At 37.7% G+C, this 23,335-nt stretch overlaps 1 protein-coding gene and 1 non-coding gene across 27 annotated transcripts in view; both read left to right on the top strand.

Annotated features, from left to right (window-relative positions):
* The window catches only part of STK33 (serine/threonine kinase 33), a 121,300-nt gene that overhangs the window by 85,391 nt on the left and 12,574 nt on the right, over positions 1 to 23,335 (top strand). For 22 of the 26 annotated variants that reach the window (XM_014741924.3, XM_070273382.1, XM_070273383.1 and 19 more), the window contains 4 exons: positions 520 to 595; positions 4,703 to 4,815; positions 5,266 to 5,351; positions 21,882 to 22,085. In XM_014741924.3, the coding sequence (XP_014597410.1) occupies positions 520 to 595; positions 4,703 to 4,815; positions 5,266 to 5,351; positions 21,882 to 22,085 (479 nt within the window). The remainder of the gene's footprint in view (positions 1 to 519; positions 596 to 4,702; positions 4,816 to 5,265; positions 5,352 to 21,881; positions 22,086 to 23,335) is intronic. The other 4 variants (XM_023645991.2, XM_070273394.1, XM_070273396.1 and 1 more) reach the window with 1 other exon arrangement.
* On the top strand, positions 16,536 to 16,642 carry LOC111774488 (U6 spliceosomal RNA). Its single transcript, XR_002809491.1, has one exon. It is a non-coding gene; the product is annotated as a U6 spliceosomal RNA (small nuclear RNA).

Below are 23,335 nucleotides of genomic sequence, written 5' to 3'. Positions count from 1 at the left end.
TTTGTCTTAGTTTTCTCATTTAGAAAATGTGGAAAATAATTTGTATTCTGTCGTAGGAGTGCTTTGATGTTATTGTTCTTATTATTTTACTAAAGTGATTTATAAGCACTTAGTTTTTCTGTGAATCCAGATTTATACATATTGGGCTTGCTTTAAATTATATACACTTAAGGCATGTATTCAGTCTATTTTTGCAAAAGAACTGAGATTGTTGTCTTCTACTATAACTGCATGATCTTTGCAAAATCATTTCTTAATTTCAGAGGAATGAAGAGTAGTACATTTAGTTATACAGTGTGTGCCATCGTTCCATTAGAGGCTACATGACAGGAGTGAGGATGCAGTGACATCAGTTGTTAAGGCCTGTACATTATTCATTTAACATCTGCTGTTGGTTGTCCTGTTCCCTGTGGGGGAATAAATTACAACACATCAGCACATTTGTCATGCTTTGTGTTTAAGCATTTAAAAGTCATTTATTGTATTATTAATATTATTTTATTTCCGCTTGTTTGGCAGCGCCTGAAGTTATCAATGCCCATGACTATAGCCAGCAGTGTGACATTTGGAGCATCGGTGTAATAATGTACATTTTGTAAGTAGCCTTGCTAAATGTTCAGTTTAAAATGAATGGATAGTCTCTAACAGTAGAATTACATAGATCTTAAATTAAAACTAGACAATATAGTTTTTAAAAAGTGACTGAAAAAACAATTGGGAAGTCCTTGTAAAAGCTCTCTTTTAGTTGTCGGGTACATTCATTAGGTATTTTTTTTAATTCCATAAATTTATAACTTTCAGCTTTGCTTTTCCTTGATCTATAAATGCTACAATGCACTGTATGATCTGAGCACAGTGAAAAACTTGCCTTAAAACCCGTCTGATCCTTTGCTACAAACCAAAAGCTTCTTTGTATTTTCACAAGAGATTCACTTATCCCATCAGGTAGAGGGAGATACTGGGGCCTGGCACGAGAGCTGACCGTGGGCGGGGCGCATGTGAGGAGTGGGCACTGATCAGATGGAGGCTCAGCCTGGGATCTGGGGAATATCCTAGAGTTCCTCATTCTCTTAATGCTCCTGAAAACGTCTGTCTTTCTTGCTCTTCCTTCTCTCTCATTCTCAGGATTCAGTCAAATCCCATGTCCTGTTCATTTTTCCTTTGAAGTGCTCTCACCTGTTCTTTCAGTTCTCTTCACTTGTATCATTTCTGCTTGTGAACCCTTTTCTAGAACTTTACAATGTTTTTCTGACTGTTCTGTCTGCCTCTGGTTACCCTCCCTAGTTCATCCTTCACACTGCAGTCAGGGTTTTCTTTCTGAATCACAAATCTGATGGTGCTACTTTCCTGATTAACAACCTCTGATGATTCTCCCTTGCTGGAGAAAAGTGTCAGAGCATCTCAGCGTGGCATGACACAGCAAGTCTTTCCTGACCTGCCGCCAGCATGCCTTTCCAGTCTCGGGCTGGATGTGCATTCTCATGAAGCTACCCTGTGCTGTGGCTGCCCTTTATGACTCAGGCACACCTTGTATTACATGCCTCTCGGTCTTTGCTCATGCAGTTCCTTCTACCTAGAATGTTCTTTTTCTTCTCTACTCACCTCTCTCCTGAGTGTGCCCAGCTCAAACATTAATGCCTTCTATTTCCCTAACTCCTGCTCTACACTCCAGAGTTACTACGCTCATTAGGTGTGTACTTGTCCAGAGGATTTAAGGCCACATACAAAAATGCATGCAAAACAGTAAAGTTGAAAGAAAAACAAAATAAGAATATTTAACAAGGAATGTTTGCACACGTGTAAATTTGATAGAATTAGTTGTTCACTTTTCTGTGTTCTCATAGCACTTTTGAATATAATTATTGTATTATATGTATTATCTCTGTTTTCCTTGCTCTAAAATCCATGAAGGACAGAGATCTTATGTTATTCATCTTTGCACCCCTGCTGTCTGGTACAGTAGTAGGCATGTAGTCAGTGCTTAATATATGTCTGTTAAATTGAATTAAAGTGACTTGTCTAAGAGGCGTTCTGAAAAGTCAGTGGCCATTGTTCTGCCTCTTGGTGAATATGAACGTTTTTATGTTGATGCAACATTAGTTTTATAGTCATATTGAAGATTTCACTGAGCACTACCTCTTCGAGATCATTTCTAAATATTGACATCACAGTAGTTGCATTTTCACAGTTCTGTGAAATGGAAACACAGGCAGTAGAAATTGGAGGATGTGGTTGCTGCTGTGGCTCAGATGGTCCACACACATCACTACTTAGATTGCATAAAGTATAAACACATTCACAAAGTTTTTGATCATTGTTTTGTACTGATTAGAATCATATTGCAAAAGTCTGAGCCTTAGTCTTTAATTAAAAATATAACCATTTTAGATTCGTGTTTTATACTCTGAAGACTTTCTAGACAACACAAGTGAAACATCATATATGTAATTGAATATTACACAATTCATGTGTGGTGTTTGCTGCCTTCCCAGTTTGAATTTGGTGTTAAGGAAAGTGTGATAGTTTATTACATATCTTAAAATGTTTTCTCTTTCTTAAAGATATAATTTTAATTTTTCTATTTCAGAGCATGGCTGCATGTCATCATTTAAGGCATCTTTCTTTCTTTACAGTAGACTCTTACTTAGCTAATCAGTGCTATTCATTAACCTGCCTGAGCCCAGTGGTCTTATACATAATTCTTTCACCAAGGGTGCACACATATCACCTTCTCCAGGGGGGTTATTTTCTTGTTTATCAGTTACCCCTGATTCATTTCTCTTTAATTGGACAATGATAACATACTTTCTCAAGGTGACATTAACATAAATGCCCTTTATGGGTACTATCCTCTGCTGTTTTCATTCCTACGAGGGCAACGAAAATAATAGGAAGGCTTTAAGAGGCATTTTTCATGTCTTGGATTCCCTTTTCTGGATGTACAGAAAATTGCTGTCATAAAATTTCATATGCTGCTGATTGACCAACCATTAGATATATTTTTTGTAAGTGAAATTGCAAAGGACAGACAAAAGTGGAATTTTTTAAATGCAGCCCTTAAGCCATAGTTACGTGCTAGTCTGGCAATACAAGAGCAGCTAAGAATTGTCAATTGTGCATATCACTGGTTGTTAACAGACTCAATGAGCTGGGCTTTTGCTGGCCTGTACTTGTTATAATAGATAGTAATTGTCCATAAGGCCATTTTTCTGGCGTGGTTTGTGTGTGTGTGTATTTTAAAACTAAACAATAGCGAGGCAAGTAAGATCAGAGAGAGGAGGGTCAGAATGCGCTGGAGCAGTAAAAAGTATTTAAATAAGAGTTCCCAGAGCAATTTGATAAATACCAATCTATTAACAAGAACTTATTGGTAAATGAGAAGCTATGTTGTTCATCCTAGTTTGATAAACTGCTAGGAGGAGAACAACTTTTTTCCCTAGGAAAGTCATCATCATTATCATGTAAAATGTTTGTCAAATCTGGACTTGTTCAGAAAATGTTCATGGGAAAGATTTTTAAAGGACTTAAAGAAAAATATAACTAAAAAAATCAGTAAAAATCTAGCTGTTCAGAGACTTAGAGATCATTATATTTATGTACGTAATAGACCAGCATTTGGGAAGTGTAGTGGAATTATGTCATTTTATTCTTTCAGTAATAAAGTAGAAAAATATAATCCTGAGAGTGGAAGACTCCTCTGTCATGAGTCCAAGTCCACCTTCTGTCTGGTTGTGATTGGGAAAATCTACTTCTTGTCTACAGGGTTGCCCTCAGATGTCAGAGTTGGCCATAATGATAACAGCCAACATTTGTTGAGAATGTACTAGGAAGAATTGAACTCAACTTTTAAGCATGTTCTTGTAGTTTTGGACTGAATCCCTGTTGAAGCATAGGCTTGCCATGGTCTTTGGGAAGTATAGTACAGCACTTTCTTTTAAAAGATTCTAAAAACACATAGTCCCTGTATTAGACAAGTGCAAACAAGCCCGTGTTTACTTTATATACACTGCTCACGGCTTTACTGACGTTGGTCGTTATGTGTACTCACCTTTCACCCTGCTGGACTGAAGGGTCAAATCATCATCCTCTGATTTTCCTCATCCCGACCTTTGTCATTTGTATACCATTTTTGAAGAGTTGTGGCCATTTTATTGTATTTTTGGCTTTGACTCAGAGCCTATAGACATTGCCAGGGTTATTCTTGGTTTATTCTTACTGTTGCTAAGCTTTGTATGTTATTTTACCATGGATAAAACTCTTACATGGTCGTTGGACTCTGATAACTCTCGTTAGACTCTGCTAACTCAGTGTGTTTTTCTGCAAGTCCAGTTTGGATTATGTCCCTTAAAGCATTACCTAACCCTTGCTCACAGTGAAGTGTCTCCTCTGTTATCTGCAGCTCTCACTGTGCGCTTAAACGCACGCACCTTGCTGTATTTTAACCCTAGTTAAGCTTAGTGTTCCCTCACCTGGAGGAGCTTTGGGTTATTTGCAAATCCAGAGGTTTCAGTGTAGACGAGAGCCTAGCGCTAAGCAAAACCCCTTTACTTCTGTTTCCACATCCAGAGAGGCCCCCACTTCCCCCGTCCTCTACTTAAATATGAAGCACCACTACTTCCAAATCCCGTGGAAACTTCATTTTAGTAGCCATATTTTGAGTATTAAAAAAAAAGTCTAAACAAAATGATTGCCTTTCTTATAGGTTATGTGGAGAACCACCCTTTTTGGCAAGCTCGGAAGAGAAACTTTTTGAGTTAATAAGAAAGGGAGAACTACATTTTGAAGATCCAGTCTGGGATTCCATAAGTGATTGTGGTAAATATAGATTTGTTATTATTTATTAAATCAAGTATACATAAGAATGTTGGCCCGTCGTTCAAATACTTTAAATCTGTTTAGTTATTAAATTTACTTGTAGAAATAAACACTATTACACTATTTATTTGTGGAAACAGTGATATCTTCACTGTGATTGTTACAATCAAAACTTCCAAGAAAAACAGAAAATACTTAGTAAAAATTGAAGAGGAAATTGGCTGATCATCTAGCAAATTTTTACTGTAGACCAAAAAACTAGTCCAGGCAATAAAACCTCACTTTAGGCCTTAAAATTTATTTCTTAGCCATTTATACTGATGATATTTATTTTACAGTTGACATCATTCCTTCATGTCATGCAGACCTAATCCTAAATAAATTGGAAAATGTATGGTATTAATTGTAGTTAATATAAATAAGATTTTTAGGATTTTCCCTTATTTGCAGCTAAAAGTGTTTTGAAACAACTTATGAAAATAGATCCTGCTCACAGAATCACAGCTAAGGAACTCCTAGATAACCAGTGGCTAACAGTAAGTTACAGTGTTACTTCTTTTCTTTCTTTTTGACATGAAACCATTGCTCTTGCTTTTCATTTGGCCTTGTAGTTTATATACCATCTTCTTAAAACAGGCAATTAGTTTCATCTTCTGACAAGGTAAATAAATTATTGAGTCTTGATACATTTCTGAAATGGGTATTTTCAAACTGTTAAAACTGTTGCCACAGTTGTTTGTGTATGTTTACAGAGGTTTAAACAGACTTCACTTTGCTCCGTATCATGACGGTGTCGAGTCCGGTAGAGCAGAGCTAGGAAGGTCTGTCATTAGAGCTGTGGAGTGTTGAAGCAGCTCAGTGATGTAGTGCACCGGAACTGTCCACTTCTCTTTCAACTCTTGGGATGCAAGGAATCTGTGGGAACTCAGAAAAGCCAAGGTCTCCTAACAGTGGCTGTAACCTGCCTTGATATCTTGAGTAACTATTCATTTACGTATTGCTTTCCCCCGTGAGACTTGGTACCTCGAGGACAGACATTACGTCTTACTGATCTTCATGTCCGTGTACTCAGAATATTACCTGGTCACGATAGGCACTTTGGAAGAGGCTGCTATTTACTTCTCAGTGTTTATTCTCTTTTTCTTCTCTGGTAAAGAGGATCCTAACTTAACTGAAAACATTGCTATCTAGTCTTCTTTGCTAGTTATCCCCAGTCTTTGCTAGTTATCATGGTGGTCAATGAGGTCTAAGTGGAAGTAGGAGCAATCTCTGGGAAATTTCCTTAAATGGAGGAGGTGTGGCATTCCTCTGCCCATCTTCTTTCCTGATGAGTGGAATGCAGATGTGATTGCTGGAGTTTGAGTAGCCATATTAGACCATAAAGTAGAATCCATAAAGTGAGGATGGCAGAGTAACAAGACGCAAGGAACCAGGGCTGTTAGCTCACAGAGCTGCCATGCCAGCCCTTGACTGCCTACCGTCAGACATTTTTATATGAGCAGGAAACAAACTTCTGTCATCTTTAAGACACTGTAGAATATGCAGTTGAATCTAATACCAATTAATACAATACTCAATAAATAATTGCTGTGAATGAGTGACTGATTCAGTAAATGTGTAAGTGTGTAGGTATCAGATAAAATGTCTGAGAACTGAGATGGAAGATTTCTAAAGACACATGGAAATATTGCTAAGCGATATTCATCCATGACAAAAATTATTGTATGTCTATTACTTGCTAGACACTGTTTTAGGTACTACAGATACATGAGATGCTCACATTGCAGTAGTATTGTTAAGAGATGATGGTGGCTTGGACAAGGTGGTAGCAATAGAGTTGAAGAGAAACGTGATATGTTTTTTAGGTTATAATTGACATGACTTGGTGATGGGTAACATGAGGGATGAGGATAGGGAGGAATCAAGGATGATCTCTAGATTTTAACAACTGGTTGGATAGTGATACCATTTGCTGAGATGTGGAAGGCTGTATGAAAAGTTTTGGGGTGGGTGGGCACTGAATCAAGAGTTCCATATTAGATATGCTGAGTTTGAGATGGCTATGTGGCATCCAAGTGGAGATATGAAATAGATGATGAATATATGAGTCTGGAACTGGAGAAGTCTGAGCTGGAGATATAGATTTGGGAATCATGAGTATATAGATGCCATTTGAAGTTGTTGGGCTAAAGAGATAAATTAGGAAGAAATTACAGATAGAAAGGAGAAGAAGCCCCAGCACTCTGCCTTCAAACACTACAACATTTAGAGGAGGAGAAGCTTGCAATGGAGGCCGAGAAGGAATCGCTGATGAGGAAGGAGGAAAATTAGGAGAATAGTGTCAGGGAAGTTAAATGAGAAAAATGTTTGAGAAAGTGAGAGCAGTCAACTTCCAGGTAAATGCTGCTGAGAGATCAAGATGAGAAGTTTCCATTAGACTGGCCAACAGAGAGGTTGACGATCACCCTGAAGGGCCAGATAAGTTTAGATACCATAAATTTATGGTGCTTATCACTCTTCTTTTAAATTCTCTAATTTTCCTTTGGCAATTTCTAATCATTTCTTTGAATAATATTTTTTTCTTCAAGTGCTAAAAAAAGTCTTCACTCAAAAATGCCTGACAGTTGCCCTCTTCTGTGAATGTGTTGCTCTCTCAAATGACTCTGTGCAATAAGTATTTCTGGCCTAAAGTAACTGTGCAAATGAGCTAGCAACTAGATCATCGCAAAACTGTACTGAGTAGATTTGTAGGACAGCAAAATCAAAAACTGCAAAACAGATGGTGTGCCTTAGAAATCCATCTCTTTTCAGCATCACACAACATTCGGGTTTGGCCATTTAATTATTTGTTTTCTAATTAGTACAACTTTATTTCTGGCTTTGGTCATTTTTCCAGAAGTCTCCATTTTTGAGCCTCTGTAACATTTGTCTCTGTGTAGTCTTTGCCAAATGGATAGAGAAGTGACAGATAGTGTGTACTATATCGGACTATCCTAAGAAGTTCAGTGTATGAAGTTTAGAATGCTGGCATTTTATAAACTTCTGAAAGGCGAAAATTCTTTTCTTCTTAACCACTTGAAGTCTTACTTTCTGTAATTCATATCCTCTGTTTGAAATAATCTAAAGAGAACATGTCAGTTCTCTCAGTGCCTTGCTGCTCTTTAACCAAAGTTTATCTTTTTGCAATACCTAACACCTGGTAACATTGTTTTCAAAGAACTTTATTGGATAAAAAGTTTCTATGGTTTAGCCGATGTATTGTGCATTTTAGAATATGGTACATATCTGAAAAGTATTCTCTATGTATTTTTAAGTGAATGGAACTTAAAATAAATACCTATTGTTATCCTGATTTCAAAAGTCAAAGACTAGATGTAAGGGAAAACAGCCAAGAAATGCCTTTCCTACAAAGGGAGAGCGTGGTGGTGACTCACATTGCCAGGAGTGTGGCGTTATTCTCTTGTATCTCTTTCTTCCTTTTTTTCCTCTTTACTCTCATAGTGGTCCAGGAGTTTATTCCTTCTTGTTAGATAATTATAGTTTCCTCTTGATATCCTTGCAAGTCCGCTGGTGACAACTAACACCAAGAATTTGCATTTTAAACAAGTTTCCCAGGTATTTTTGATGCCCACTTATATTTAAGAACCACTGCTATAGATTAAGGAAACATTTTTCTTTTATAGCTTATCAAAAAGTAGTTCCCAGATTTGAGCTCTATTGGTATTATTCATACATTCAGTAATTCCTTCAACAGAATTTTTTTTTTGGTGCCTATCATGTGCCAGCCCCTGTGCTAGGTAATAAAATACAGTTAAAGACATATAGGACATGGTCTTTGATGTAGGAAGTTAGAATTTAGTAAGGGAAGCAAGCTATGTATAAGATACAGTGCAAGGAAGAAAATGATAAATGACATGAGAAATTGCCAAATGACCAGAGTTACCGAGGCAAGCAAGTGTGAAATCAGAAAGTTCAATTTGACTGGCAGATAAGATGCTTGAAGGAAAGAAGTGGGAAATGAGACTTTTAGAAAAGGAAAGAAAATTGTGAGGGGACTTGAATCCCAGGCTGAAGAGTTTTAACTTGCTGTCATAGTGGAGAACGATTGTACGCTCTTTGAAATGAAGGAAATTGTTATTATAGTGCATCAGTCTTGCAAGGTGGCTTATTTTAAATGGGACAACAGTCATTTAAATGTCTATATTGATTTTAACAAATATCTTTTGATTTTAATCCATCAGGCCCTATAGGGGTACAAAGATGAATAAAACAGAGTCTCTCCCTTAGACTAATTGACCCCAAATTGCAGTGTACTTTGCTTTCTAGTCACACGTTGCAAAGGCACTTGTAATCAAGGTAGGGTCTCATTTTAGACCAGTCTGTCCTAATGTGTGAACAAGGCCCTTGTCCATTAATATGCAAATTGTTATTCAGGTTTTGGTCATTAGCTTTTGACCTTTAGCCTTAATATCCACACTCTACGTAAGAGAATGGATATTTTCTGATGCCTAACTAATTGTTGAGTATTTTTTTTCCTCCTGTATATTTTCGTCCTAAATATGTTAAGGCTCTTGCCTTTATTTACTATATTTAGTTATTCTTAAATTCTGAATTATCTTTTATATATGAATATGCTGATGAGGCCCTGTCTAATGAAGGTTGTTATAAAAATTAGGTTTAGAAGAGGCTTATGAGAGCCAGCCCTGCTGACCTCGTGGTTAAAGTTTGGGGCACTCCGCTTTGCTGGCCCAGGTTCGGTTCCTGGGTGTGGAACTACACCACTCATCTGTCAGCAGCCATGCTCTCGTGGTGACCCATGTGGAAGAACTAGAAGGACTTACAACTAGAATAGACAACTATGTACTGGAGCTTTGAGGAGGGAAAAAAAAAAGAAGAAAAGAAAAAGATTGGCGACAGATGTTAGCTCAGGGCAAATCTTTCCCAGCAAAAAAAAAAAAAAAAGAAGAAGAAGCTCATGAGCCAGGAACCTTGGGGATTTTCTCAATATTTAATGATAGATCTATACTTAATAATTCAGCAGATATTTATTGCATAACTACTATGTGCTGTGGAGGACACAGGATGAGTCTGGCACAGTCCCTGCCCACAGGTTGCCCACAGCCTAGTAGAGGGTTTAAACCAGAAACACAGGCAGAGAATGAGTATGTAATGTGTACGTGTATATATATATTTAAGATAAATATATAAAAATATACAAAATATAGTGTGTAGTATACAATAAAATACACTCTATACATTATATATATATACTCTGTATAAAATATGTTTTTGTATTTTTTATATATGTTTTATATAGAGTATATTAGAATGTAGTAGTACTATTAGGTTTTCAAGAAGAGAGCTCTTATTCTCTTTAGGGGATTACAAAACTGCTTAAAGTGAAGGTAATATGTGAGCTGGCTCTAAAAGAATAAAAGTAGAAATTAATGTTGGAGTCATGGTAAGATGGAGGGGGATTCTATGTAGAAAGAACTTTGTAAAGAAGAGCTTCACAAAGATATAGAGACAGAAAAAGTATGAAGTATAGTCAGAGAATATGAAGTATGTTAGTGGTTCTGTTTCTCTAGAGCCATAGAATACGTGTAGGGAAGTAGTGGGAAATGAAGCTGTAAAGACAAGTCGGAGCTCCGCTGCTCTAGAACTTGACTTACGTGGAGAGCACTTTGTATTTGCCTTGTTTGATGATGGGTCGTTGCTGGAGGCACTGAGGGACATGATCACAGCTGAACTTATTGAGTTTTCTCCTTTGTCCCTCCAATCCTTGTAGGGCGATTTGGGCGGACTGGCTGGGGCCTGTGGGCTAGGCTCTGAGAACAGGGAGAACTTCTGTTCTAATGGAGTATCCTGCCTGAGAGTGAAGCCAGAAGAGCCCCGGGAGTACATCTGAGATGAAGGCCGTGAGGGAGCCTTCTACTCAGGTCATGGCTAAAGGGCAGAAGCAGGATCTTGATGGGGAGATGGAACCAGGAGTCAGGATCTAAATGGAAACAGGGTGAGCATGGGAACAGGTTGGGACAAAGTGCAAGTATCTGAGGCTCTTCCCAAGTCAGCTCCATCAGTTAGCGGGTTGGTGGATGTGTTGTTGGCCAGGACAGGCAGAACTTCAGGGAGAAGAATCTGGCAAGTGTGGGTTGTGTGGTTTGCATGATGGTGAGCAGGAGTTGGAGAACTGAACTAGGACTGGGGTGAGGTACCGAAGCCTGGAACTAGGGCAATGAGTGTGGAAACAGAGAAGAGCGGAGAAATAAGACGTGAGAAAGAGAATCAATACAACTTTTCAACTAGGTAGAAATGTTAGATAAAAGGGTGAGAGGAACCCAAACTGTTTTTGAGGTGACTGGGAAAATGGTGTAAGACAAATGGTTCTGTAGATGGAAAAAAGAGTGAGGTGGTTTTTGGAACAGTATATTCAAACTTTCATGCTTGAGTAATTCTGAAAAGAATATTGAAAAATGATGAATCTCCTCAGATTTTTAGGTTGAGCTTAAAAAATATTTACCATAAATTTAATTAATTACAAAGGATCTAATTTCCCATATATTGTAATTGTTAATAATTAAAAATAAAACTAATATTTCTTAACATGTATAAGACATCCATCTTGTCCATTTTTAAAAACGTATGAACAAATCCTTTTCTAACAGAAACTTCAAATTCTTCACTCTTTTCTTTGAATTTGCATTTCTATTCCTCTTCTTTCATAGAATTTACTTTAACGTAAAGTATGTTTTTGCTTGAAAGGCTTTTATTAATCACCCTACCATTTGTCTCATTTTGCAAAAAAAGTTCAAATTTATATTTAAATTTTTGCTATTTCCTGTGACGCTAGGCTCTAAATGTTTAAAAATTATTCCAGAATGATTTATCATTATGATTTTAGATTTGATCAAGAGAACATAATTATAATTTTTTATAATTCTTAAAGATAACAAGTAAAACTATATGGGAAATACATCTCTTTAGTGGCAGCATGGGGCTGCATTTCCCCCCAAATAGTGCATGCATCCGTGATTGAATATTACTCATTGTCAGAAAGAGATAGTGTTCAGCATTGATTATATTGTTGTTTTTAGTTTTTCCAGATATAGGCACTGGGAATCTTACATAAATAAGCAGACAGGAATGGAAGGAGTTCTGACATAGCGATATCACTCAGTTCTTTAAATCTGTTTGAGTTATATGTCAAAAGACACCTAGCGGAAGGCCAGCTGGAGGAGGCTCTGGTTCCTGCCAAGATACTGAATTAGCACAGACTACTGCATCTTCTCTGAAGATTAAACCTGGAGTAACTTTAGAGAGAAACCTCATGATACCAGGATTCGGTGAATAGTGTGAGAAGCCCCTGGGAAGATAAAGGGATGTTTTGAGCTGGTGTGTATGGTGGGCGAGGCTGTAGCCAGGGCAGGAAGTTAAAATAGGAAGAAAAAACAGCCCACGTCACCCGTTGCCTCTCTTCCTCTGCCCTGGGACTTGGATGCCTGTCCCCTCACAGGGGTCTCAGGTAATAAAATCAGAGCAGCACTGAAGCCTGTGTGAGTAAGAAGCTAACGAAAATTGGGTGGGAATTGACTAGTTTTAGCCATTGACTTCTTGCTGTTGACCTCCAAACCCTAGAACCGCTGGTGGGTTCTACTTTTAGGAGGGCCTCCTAAGGGGGTTTCTCTTTGGAGGAGAAGGTTGATGAGGATGAACCCCTCAGCTGAGGAGCTGGTTAGTGGGGGCAGGTGTTTGGTGCCTAGGGTTCTACCCACTTCTCTTCCTTGAGCTCCCGGGGCTGAGGGCCTGCATCCGGCCTGAGAACCATGCCCTGTCTCCTGGGGAACCAGTACTTCCTGTGGAATATGAGCTTATAGGCCAAGTTTCAAACACCAGTAGGAGAGTTTAGAATAGGCAGTCCAAGAATTTAAAAGTCAACAAAGTGAACATATGAAAAGAGATAAGGGAAGATGTTAATAATATGAAGCAAGACTATGAAATGATAACACAACCAAGTAGTACCTACAGGTAAGTACAATAGTTGAAATATAGAATGCAGTTATTTTGTAGGGTAAATAGTGAATGTGTACAGCTGAAGAATGAATTAAAACTCTAGATGATCAGATTATGGAACTTTTACAGAAGGAAACAGAAGATAAACAAATTGAAAATATAAAAGAAAAGTTAATATATATGGAGTTAAAAGTAAAAGTGTCAAAATCCATGTAATAGGAGTCTCAGAAAAGTACAAAGAGGGAGGAAGAAATATTTAAAGAAATAATAGAGGTAAATTCATCAGCATTAACAAAAGAAGAAAGAGTTCAGCTTTAAAGAGATGATAGACTACCAAATAAGAGAGATAAGGAAAAACTGACTAATAGACATAATCAAATTTAAGAATATCAAAAACACAGAGAAAATTCTAAAAGCTCCCAGAAAGAAAGAGCAAATCGTATCAAAAAGAACAAGAATCACAGTGACGTCTTACTTTTCAGCAGTAACATTGGCTGAAGCTTACATGGAGTAACATTCTAAATGTATTAAAGGAAAAAGAGCTTTAAACTTAGACTTTTATATCCATCCAAATTGTCATTCAAATGAAAGGGAATAATAAAAATATTTTCAGGGGTCGGCTCCGTGGCCGAGTGGTTAAGTTCACGTGCTCCACTGCGGTGGCCCAGGGTTCGGATCCGGGGCGTGGACATGGCATCGCTCGTCAGGCCACGTTGAGGCGGCGTCCCACATCCCACAACTAGAAGGACCTGCAACTAAGATATACAACTGTGTACGGGGTTGGGGGGGTGGGGTTTGGGGAGATAAAACAGGAAAAACAAAAAGATTGGCAACAGTTGTTAGCTCAGGTGCCAATCTTAAAGGAAAAAAAAATGTTCAAATATACAAAGCCTCAGAAGATTTGCCACACATGTCCTACGCTTAAAACATTTGGTAGAGGTAATTAAATAGGAGGAAAAACAAATCCAGTAGATGCAGCAAGAGCTGTTTACAGCAAGAGTCTTCATAAAGTTTGTAGGTGTAAAAAAAAAGCAAAACTAAAGATTCAGAAAAAGTATATTCATAATAACTCACAATTAAAATGTGAGATAATATCCACATGATAAGCATTGAGAGGGGAGAGAGAACACGGGCACATGAGAGGGTGCTAAAAGGGAAGATGCAGACAACAGATTTTTAAAGTAGGAAAAGATCAAAAAACATACAAAGAGTAGGACAAATTGAAATAAACTTAAGTGGTAGAAACAAATCCAAATGTAAAAAAATTACAAGTTAATGGGTTGAAATGCCTATTGAAAGACATTATTGGATTGAATTTTTAAAAATCTAGCTAAATGTATTTACAAGAAGCACATTTGACTCTGACTTAAAAAGGACATGGAAAGAATTACTGCACATCTTTGTTTAGGCAGATGACTTTTGAAAAAGAATATATCATTGGAAATTGAGGGTCTTGAAATTGATTCCCTGAAAACCGTCCCTGCCCACACATCCCTTGGAAAGTCTTCACATGTAGCCAGGTGTATGCGTACCCCAGTTTAGAGAATGTTGGTTTGGAATATGTTGAAGTTGTTTTTATTTTTCCAGCTTTATTGAGATATAATTGACATATAACATTATATAAAGTTAAGGTGTACAACATAATGATTTGATATATGTATACATTGCAAAATGATTACACAATAAGTTTTGTTAGTACACCCATCACCTCACATAGTTACAATTTTTCTTTTTCTTGTGATGGGAACTTTTAAGATCTACTCTTTTAGCAAGTTTCAAATATACAATATAGTATTGAAGGCTTAGCAACGCCTCTAGCTAGAAATCTTGGCAGGCGATTGGAAATGCACTTCTGGAATAAGGGAAAGTTGCTAAATTTCTCAGGCTGTTTTTTCCTGAAGAATAGGAATATCAACACCAACCTTGTCTACTCACGTAGTTGCTATACTTGTGAAAAAATCACTGAGATGACTTTGTTAGGAAGAATTTGAGAGTGGCCCACAGTTGCTTACTTTAGTGGTTACAATTACCGTGCTGTGCTGCTGTCTTGGACTCACTGAGACCCATTAGGGCATGTTTGGTGGTTTTTTTCCGTGCTATCAGTCCTTTGTGGGTATCGACAACTTACATTATATCTTTTTCTACTTGTAATTTACATTAATTATTAGTCATATAAAGGTAATAGTTGAGATTTCCCGTGGTAAATGGTTTAATGGTAAACAAAACAGGAAGAATAGCTTTCTCCTCCATTCCCTCCTTCCCTCTTCCTGAAGATAACCATTGTTGTCTCATGTATTCTTTCAAAAATGTTCTATGCTTTTTTATGTGCATACTTTACACAAATGGGTTCATATTATGCAAACTGTTCTTTTTTATTTCCTATATCTTGGGAAGATTTCCTTAATTTTTAAAAAAGCAGCATTATATCCCAAACTATGGATACACTGTTATTTTGTAAATAACTCCCTATGAATATGGAACATTTAAATTGTTTCAGATCTTTCCTATTACAAAGAGTGGTGCAACAATTGTTCTTGTAAATATATATTTGCATACTATGTCAGCATATCTATAGGATAAATTCTTAAAAGTGGAATTACTGGTCAGAGAGAATATGCATTACACATTTTGATAGGTTATTGCTAATTTTCCCTCCCATAAAAAGCAAGTAAATGAGACAGCCTGTTTCCCCACACCCTTACCTACACAGAGTATTATCAGACTTAATTTTATGTCCATCTATTAGGTGAAAATTGGCATCTCATTGTTTTGATTTGGGTTTTATTAATTTTGTGAAGTTGAACATCCTTGTATATGTTTTTTTAATAAAGAGACTATTCCATTTTTCTATTGAAAGCATTTTATTCCTAGGAACATTACAAAATGAAGAGTTTTAGCTACTTACAAAAAGTAGAAAATGATGACTATAAGCTAAAGACCAAGGATGTGTCCTTTTAGCTTTGCTGATTTTGTGTTTCATATCATCTCATCCCAGCTCATACATATCATTCATACATTCATTTAAAAAAATACTTATTATTTACAAAATCTTGATAGGCACTGTCCTTGAAAAGGCAAATTTTGTTAGATGAGGACATATATTTGGGTCCCCATTTGTGGGACCTGTCTGCTAAGATATTGAATTCAAATCTTAGTGTTTGACCAATACTTTTCCTCCACGAGTGTTCATTTTTTCAGATTTTCCAAAATAAAATAGTCTCAAGTATCTGTTGGTTAAACAAGTAGAAATTTATTAACCAAAAGATTGGATTTCTATTTGTGATAGCCTCAGATTATCAGCTTGTAACTGCTCCCTTCTTTCCTTCTCATCTAGTTGATGAGTTCAGTGTCTGACCCCCTGAATACAGCCAGTAAAGGGAGTTCAGAGGATAGTGTTCTGATGGTGGGGTGACGCATTCTACACTGTCTGCCCTAACAATTCCACCTGTTTTTGTTTGGTTGGTTCATTTGTAATTTCTGTTGAACCTAGAAGGCTCATGCTATGTAGGCCTGGGCCACTTATTCATCGGTCAGTCCACGTGTTTGATGCAATACCTCCTCCAACTGCTAGCAAGCAAGAAGGGAGTAGTCTAGTAAGTTATTGGCTGGACTTTAGACAACAAGGAAAGTCTGGAATCAATAGCACCATTTGTACCCTGTTCAGTATCACAAGTGAATACAGGAAGCAGAGAGTTAAAAATTTCCAAATGGTGCTCGCTTTGGTAGCACATATAGTAAAATTGGAATGATACAGAGAAGATTAGCATGTCCCCTGCACAAAGATGACTTGCAAATGCATGAAGCATTCCATATTTTTAGGAAGTGAAGGACCTATACTGAAAACTACAAGACATCACTGAAAGAAATTGATGACGACATAAAGAAATGGAAAGACATTCCATGCACATGGATTGGAAAAATAAATGTAGTTAAAATGTCTATACTACCTAATGCAATCTACAGATTCAGTGCAATCCCAATCAGAATCCCAATGACATTCTTCACAGAAATAGAACAAAGAATCCTAAAATTCATATGGAGCAACAAAAGACCCCGAATTGCTAAAGCAATCCTGAGAAAAAAGAACAAAGCTGGAGGCATCACAATCCCTGACTTCAAAACATACTACAAAACTACAGTAATCAAAACAGCATGGTACTGGTACAAAAACAGGCACACAGATCAATGGAATAGAATTGAAAGCCCAGAAATAAAACCACACATCTACAGACAGCTAATCTTTGACAAAGGAACTAAGAACACACAATTGAGAAAGGAAAGTCTCTTCAATAAATGGTGTTGGGAAAACTGGACAGCCACATGTAAAAGAATGAAAATAGACCATTCTCTTATGCCATACACAAAAATAAACTCAAAATAGTTCAAAGACTTGAAGGTAAGACCTGAAACCATAAAACTTCTGGGAGAAAATATAGGCAGTACACTCTTTGATGTTGGTCTTAGAACGATCTTTTCAAACACTATGTCTTCTCAGACAAGGGAAACAAAAGAAAAAATAAACAACTGGGACTTCGTCAGAGTAAAGAACTTCTACAAGGCAGGGAAAACCAAGATCGAAACAAAAAGACAACCCACCAACTGGGAAAAATATTTGCAAATCATATATCTGACAGGGGGTTAATCTCCATGATATATAAAGAACTCACACAACTCAACAACAAAAAATCAAACAAGCTGAACAAAAAGTCAAGCCGATCAAAAAATGGGCAGAGGATATAAACAGACATTTCTCCAAAGAAGATATACAGATGGCTGATAGGCACATGAAAAGATGCTCAACATCACTGATCATCAGGGAAATGCAAATCAAAACTACACTAAGATATCACCTTACACCCGTTAGAATGGCTTATAATCACCAAGGCAAAAAATAACAAATATAGGAGAGGTTGTAGAGAAAGGGAACCCTTGTACACTGCTGATGGGAATGCAAACTGGTGCAGCCACTATGGAAAACGGTATGGAGATTTCTCAAAAAACTAAAAATAGAAATACCATATGACCCAGCTACTCCACTACTGAGTATCTATCCAAAGAACTTGAAATCAATAATTCAAAGAGACTTATGCACCCCTATGTTCATTGCAGCACTGTTCACAATAGCCAAGACATAGAAGCAACCCAAATGCCCATTGACTGATAATTGGATAGAGAAGATATGGTATATATACACAATGGAATACTACTCAGCCATAGAAAATGACAAAATCGTCCCATTCGCAGCAACATGGATGGACCTTGAGGATATTATGTTAAGCGAAATAAGCCAGACAGAGAAAGACAAACTGTATGATTTCACTCATATGTGGAAGATAAATAAGCACATGGACAAAGAGAACAGTTTAGTGGTTACCAGGGAGAAGGGGGGGGAGGGTGGGCACAAAGGGTGAAGGGGTGCACCTATAGTGACTGACAAATACTGATGTACAATTGAAATTTCACAATGTTGTAAACTGTCCTAACCTCAATTAAAAAGAAAATGTCCAAATGGTGGAGTGTTTTTGAGGGGATAATGCTCCTATTCTAGATCCTTTGCTCTTCTCCACAATCTCTTGAGAAGAAATAGGGTCGTTTCTTTGACTACAAAGGCACTCTACTTTAGGCACGTAGGGTGTCAGTCACCAAGCTCTTGGGTGCATGTATATGTGAAGCGAGTGTTTGAAAGATTGCTAGAGATGCAGATTCAAGACAACACAGGCAGTCCTTGCTTTGCACAGTAGTGCAGGACCATAAAAATAACAATGCAGTTTGAAACTGTGCAGAGTGATCTTAATAATGAATGGAAAACATTATGATTTTTCCATGTTCTTTAAAACTTTTTGTTAAATATTAAAAACTTTCTAACTGTTGGTCATAAATATAGAGAATGAAACAAAAGCAAAACTGTTTTTTTAGTGTACCTTAAAACATTAGAAATAATAGAACTAAAGTGTCTTATACTTTTGTAAAAAACTTACCAAGATTAGGTTAGGGGCCGGCCTCGTGGCCGAGTGGTGAAGTTCACGCAATCTGCTTCGGCGGCCCAGGGTTTTGCCAGTTTGGATCCTGGGCACGGACATGGCACCACTCGTCAGGCCACGCTGAGGCGGCGTCCCACATGCCACAACTAGAAGGACCCACAACTAAAAATACACAACTAGGTACCGGGGGGCTTTGGGAAGAAAAAGGAAAAATAAAATCTTAAAAAAAAAAGATTAAACAGTGCTCGCCTGCTTCTTCTTGTCGTATAAGTTACATTGCAGAGGGGAGCATCTCTTTTGTGCCTTGATGAGTTGTCATACTGTTTTCTAAGTTTGAATCAACTTCCACCATTTCATCCTTTGTGTTTTCAATGTCATGAAATATCTCAGAAAATTCTTTAAATGTCAAGTTTTTATGGGCGTCACTTTCTCTGGGGCATCTTCATCCTCTCTGTCACGGCCACGTTCCTCATTTTTGCTGGTAAGTTTGCCTTCACAAAGTTCCTTTGGTTGCATGTCTGGATTCTCCCAAATGGCGGCAGTGTCAACATTCCCTTGGTGGCTATTCTTCTATTACTCCATTTACATTTGGTTCAGATTTCCCTTCCAGCATTATCACTTTTAGTTTCTTTGCTGCACTTTCATCTTTGTTGGCAAATTCCCCGGGAGACAAGGAGGCAACACAGCTGTATACTTTGCTGTCTGTGTGTGAAGTGAGTAACAGATGCACAGTGTCCAGTCACCAGCAGACTGAAAGAGGTGACAGGATTCACCTCTGACCATGATGCACATCTGTAATTCACATGGTGACCTTGGACTGAAGAGCTTGCAGTGAAGTTTGAGCTTTATGCAGTTATAGTTAATGTACCATAGTGACTGAAATTTGAGCTGTGTTGTTGGGGAACTGATATTATTTAACTAAGTCACGCTGACTGAAATTCATACATATGAGGACTGTGCGAAGCAAGGACTGCCTAAATAAATGGGCTATCACGTGGTACTGATTGTATATGATTTCTGTACTAATGACAATGTTGTTGGATGTGCTGCTTGTACAGGGGGCTCACTATTTTTAAGGCTTTTTGGAGGTAACTTACCAGAATGTAAACGTTTAATTTGCTAAGCATGTTGGGCTAGATTATGCTGTGATAACCCCCAAATCTCAGTGCTCCTGATGCCGCCCGTCACACATTGGCTACAAGAAGAGGAGAAGGCTCTGATTTACTTTGTCCTCACTGAGGGACTCAGGCTGAGGGAGGCTCCATATCTATGCTTCTGTAGTTACTAATGCAGAAATTGGGAACATGATAAATTGCACCTTATCTCTTAAAATTTCCACCCAGAAGTGATGCATACCATTTCCAATCACATTTCATTGGCTAAAACAAGTCATATCATCATGTCCCCAAAGAGGTAGAGAATCAAAATACTACCATGTGCCTAAAAGAAAGAGGAAAGGTTAAGTGAGCAGCATTAGTGATTACTACCATATCCAAAGAGATAGCTTGTGGGAAGTTTAATAGGGAAGGGCAGCGGAGGACTGGGATTACAGACAGAGATGTGTCAGCTTGTCTCCGCTAGTGAAAGAATCAAGTTGAGGCAAAGTTGTGTGTATTAGCCATCCAGGAGCCTGGACACTGGGATTACATGAAAACTAGGTTTAAAGGTCAGGACGAGCCAGAGAGTTGTGTTGTAATAGAGTCTAGATGGATCATAGGGATCAAGCAGGGCTGTTGACAGAGCCCTGGAGATCAGAACTCGTTCAGATGAGAGCTCTAAGACTATCTACCATTCTAAACGATTTCAACTCTTTTATGGTCTCTGAGCCTCTGTCTGTACTTCATTTGAGTTTAAATTGACAACATCTTTGGAAGTTCTGGGATACTTGACAGAGATGACTCTCAAATTGAGCCTTGAAGGAAGTGAGGCCATGGGTTGGCAGAAGGCATGATAAGGGCATTCTGGGAGTGAATGGGTAAAGGGTGCATGAGTGCAAGCAGTAGGATGTTATAAAAGTGGTAAGAATATAGACCTTCTTAAAACAGGATGAAAGAGAAGAACCACAGGGAATTAATTGCATAATGATCCTCATTTAGTTATTACTATGCCAAACATAATGTTTGTCTATGTCTTTAACATAAAATTTAATATAATAAATTCTACAAATCCTTGACAGTGTACTCAGATGGCTGTACTTAAAGTGCCTGTCTTATAGTATTCTGTGTCACTGATGCTTAATGTGTCAATCCACCCACATACAAAATTAATTTAGAATCATTCCATAGCTGTGCCCACACCCAAACTTCCCATTTTAATCTGAATGGGATCCAAACTTCTTGTTCAAACTTTCTCTAATAGTCTGAGTTAGGAGCAAAAATATTTAAGGCATACTGGTCTAGCAGGAGCTACTTGAGACTGCATTCGTGTATTTCTTGGCATTAAATGGAATATTATATTTCAGAAAAATATAGTTAATATAAAATGGTCAATTTTGGTATGGTATAGTCACATCTGGGATAAAGGCAGTACACTGAGTCAATTATAACCGAATGACCATATTATATCTAAATCTTCCAGTCAACTATGGGCTTTCAAATCAAACATCTGTATTCTTGGACACAACACTTGCCCAATCAACTGAATTTAGATTTTTTACCTAGACATTTTGACGTTATATAGGCTTGCCCTTAGCGCTGAACCCACTAGACTTTGGGCAACTTCTTTCATTCTTTCAGCTTCCCTGTTATTTTTCTAAGAACAGTGCTATAAGGGCGTCTTGATTCCAGGGTATTGCCCTGTCTAGTGTCCTTTGCATAAGCATGCTGCATTGTTCTTTTAAACTTGAATATTCCCCTCTAAACTGTGACATATTGTAAATGATATTAGTCAAGAGGTATGAGCCATGTCAGTACAGGGAGTGTGCTCCAAAGGGCATCAGAAGTTTTGCTATTTGTTCAGCATTATAATTTTTCCATGTGACTTACAGAATTTGGGAGAATATATTACTAAATGATGTAAGAATCTTTTCAATTTCCTAAACTGTTTATAACACCAAAAATTCATTGTTAATATTAGGGCAACACACTTTCCTCGGCAAGACCAACCAATGTGTTAGAAATGATGAAGGAATGGAAAAATGACCCAGGAAGTGATGAGGAAAACATAAAAGATCAAAAGAACTGGTCTATTCAAAAAGAGTTGAAAGGTTACCAACCCAGCAGACCCGGTGGAAATGTCCAAGATGTCAGTAGCACTTCAGATGAAGAGGAGGAAAAACAGGTAGGAAGAACCAACAAAACAAATAGGACGGACAGTTATTTCATTTCTCCATACTGTAAAATACCCTCACAATACTTGGAACATTGTTTTGCAATCTGTCTTTCTTGTCGTTGGTCTGTAACAAAGGACCTGCGTGATGAAGGTGAAGTTCTTTCCTCCCCTGAGGTTATCCTGGTTTACCAGGGTGGCCTGCATGTTTGTTTTAAGATCCGTGATTGTATAGGGCAGAGGTCTGAAAACTTTTCCTGTAAAGGAAGAGATAGTAAATATTTTAGGCTTTGTGGGTCATAACAGCCTCTGTTACAACATCTCAACTCTGATGTTGTAGCATAGAAATAGGCGGAGACAACCAAGGAACGAGCGTGGCCCATCTTCCAGCAAAGATTTATTTATAAAAACAGGTGGTATGCCAGGTTTGGCCCATGGGTCAAAATTAATAAATTTTGCTATACAATTTGGAATGGGTTTATGTATTACCTAGAAAAAGACATTACATTATCCAGTTATGTGTTTCCGATTTTATAACTAAAACTGTTTATATAGTTTTATCATTTTACCTTATTAGATCTTAATATAGTTTTATTCTTTTTGGTGAATAAAATTTAGTCCCATTTTGCTTAATCCTAGGTTGTGTTCTACTAACTGGATATCCTGACAATTTATCCAAACCCTTTTTCCTTTTGTTTCTGTTTGTGGAAAACTTTTCTTTATGTTTGTGCTCTTTCTTGTTTTGAACTCTAACGAGCATATTTCAGCTCTTCTTTAATAATTGAGCACCCTGCCAGCTGGGGGCTGTGTTCCCCTCAGGGCAGCCCAGGATTCTTGGGAGGAGTTGCTCCTTCTCTGTGCTCTGAAGCCTAGAGGTAGGCAGAGTGGAGGGGACTGAGGGGGATCCTGAGCCTCCTCCAGGAAGGTGCAGCACTGCTGGCCCACGCCCGTCCACGTAAGGCTCCTGGCAGAAACGTGCCGAAAGAGACCCATTAGAGTGACCTGCTGGTTAATTTTGATTTACTGGTGGGGAACTTCGTCTACTTGATAGCAAATGTCTACATAATAAGCTTAACATTTAATGATCCAGATATTTTGAAATATATTTTTACCATATTATGAATATAAGTTTATTGAATTCCCTTCATCCTCTCTAGTCTGTTAACAACTCTTGCAGTGCTTAGCAGCTGTATTTTATAGTCTTGTTAAATATAGTATCCTAAAAACTCATGTTTGCATTTCCTTATTGAACATAGTTTGAA

This window comes from Equus caballus, chromosome 7 (assembly GCF_041296265.1).
Source record: "Equus caballus isolate H_3958 breed thoroughbred chromosome 7, TB-T2T, whole genome shotgun sequence".
NCBI classification, from domain to species: Eukaryota; Metazoa; Chordata; class Mammalia; order Perissodactyla; family Equidae; genus Equus; species Equus caballus.
The sequence above is the reverse complement of the archived record's forward strand: the minus strand, read 5'-3'. Positions and strand labels throughout refer to the sequence as shown.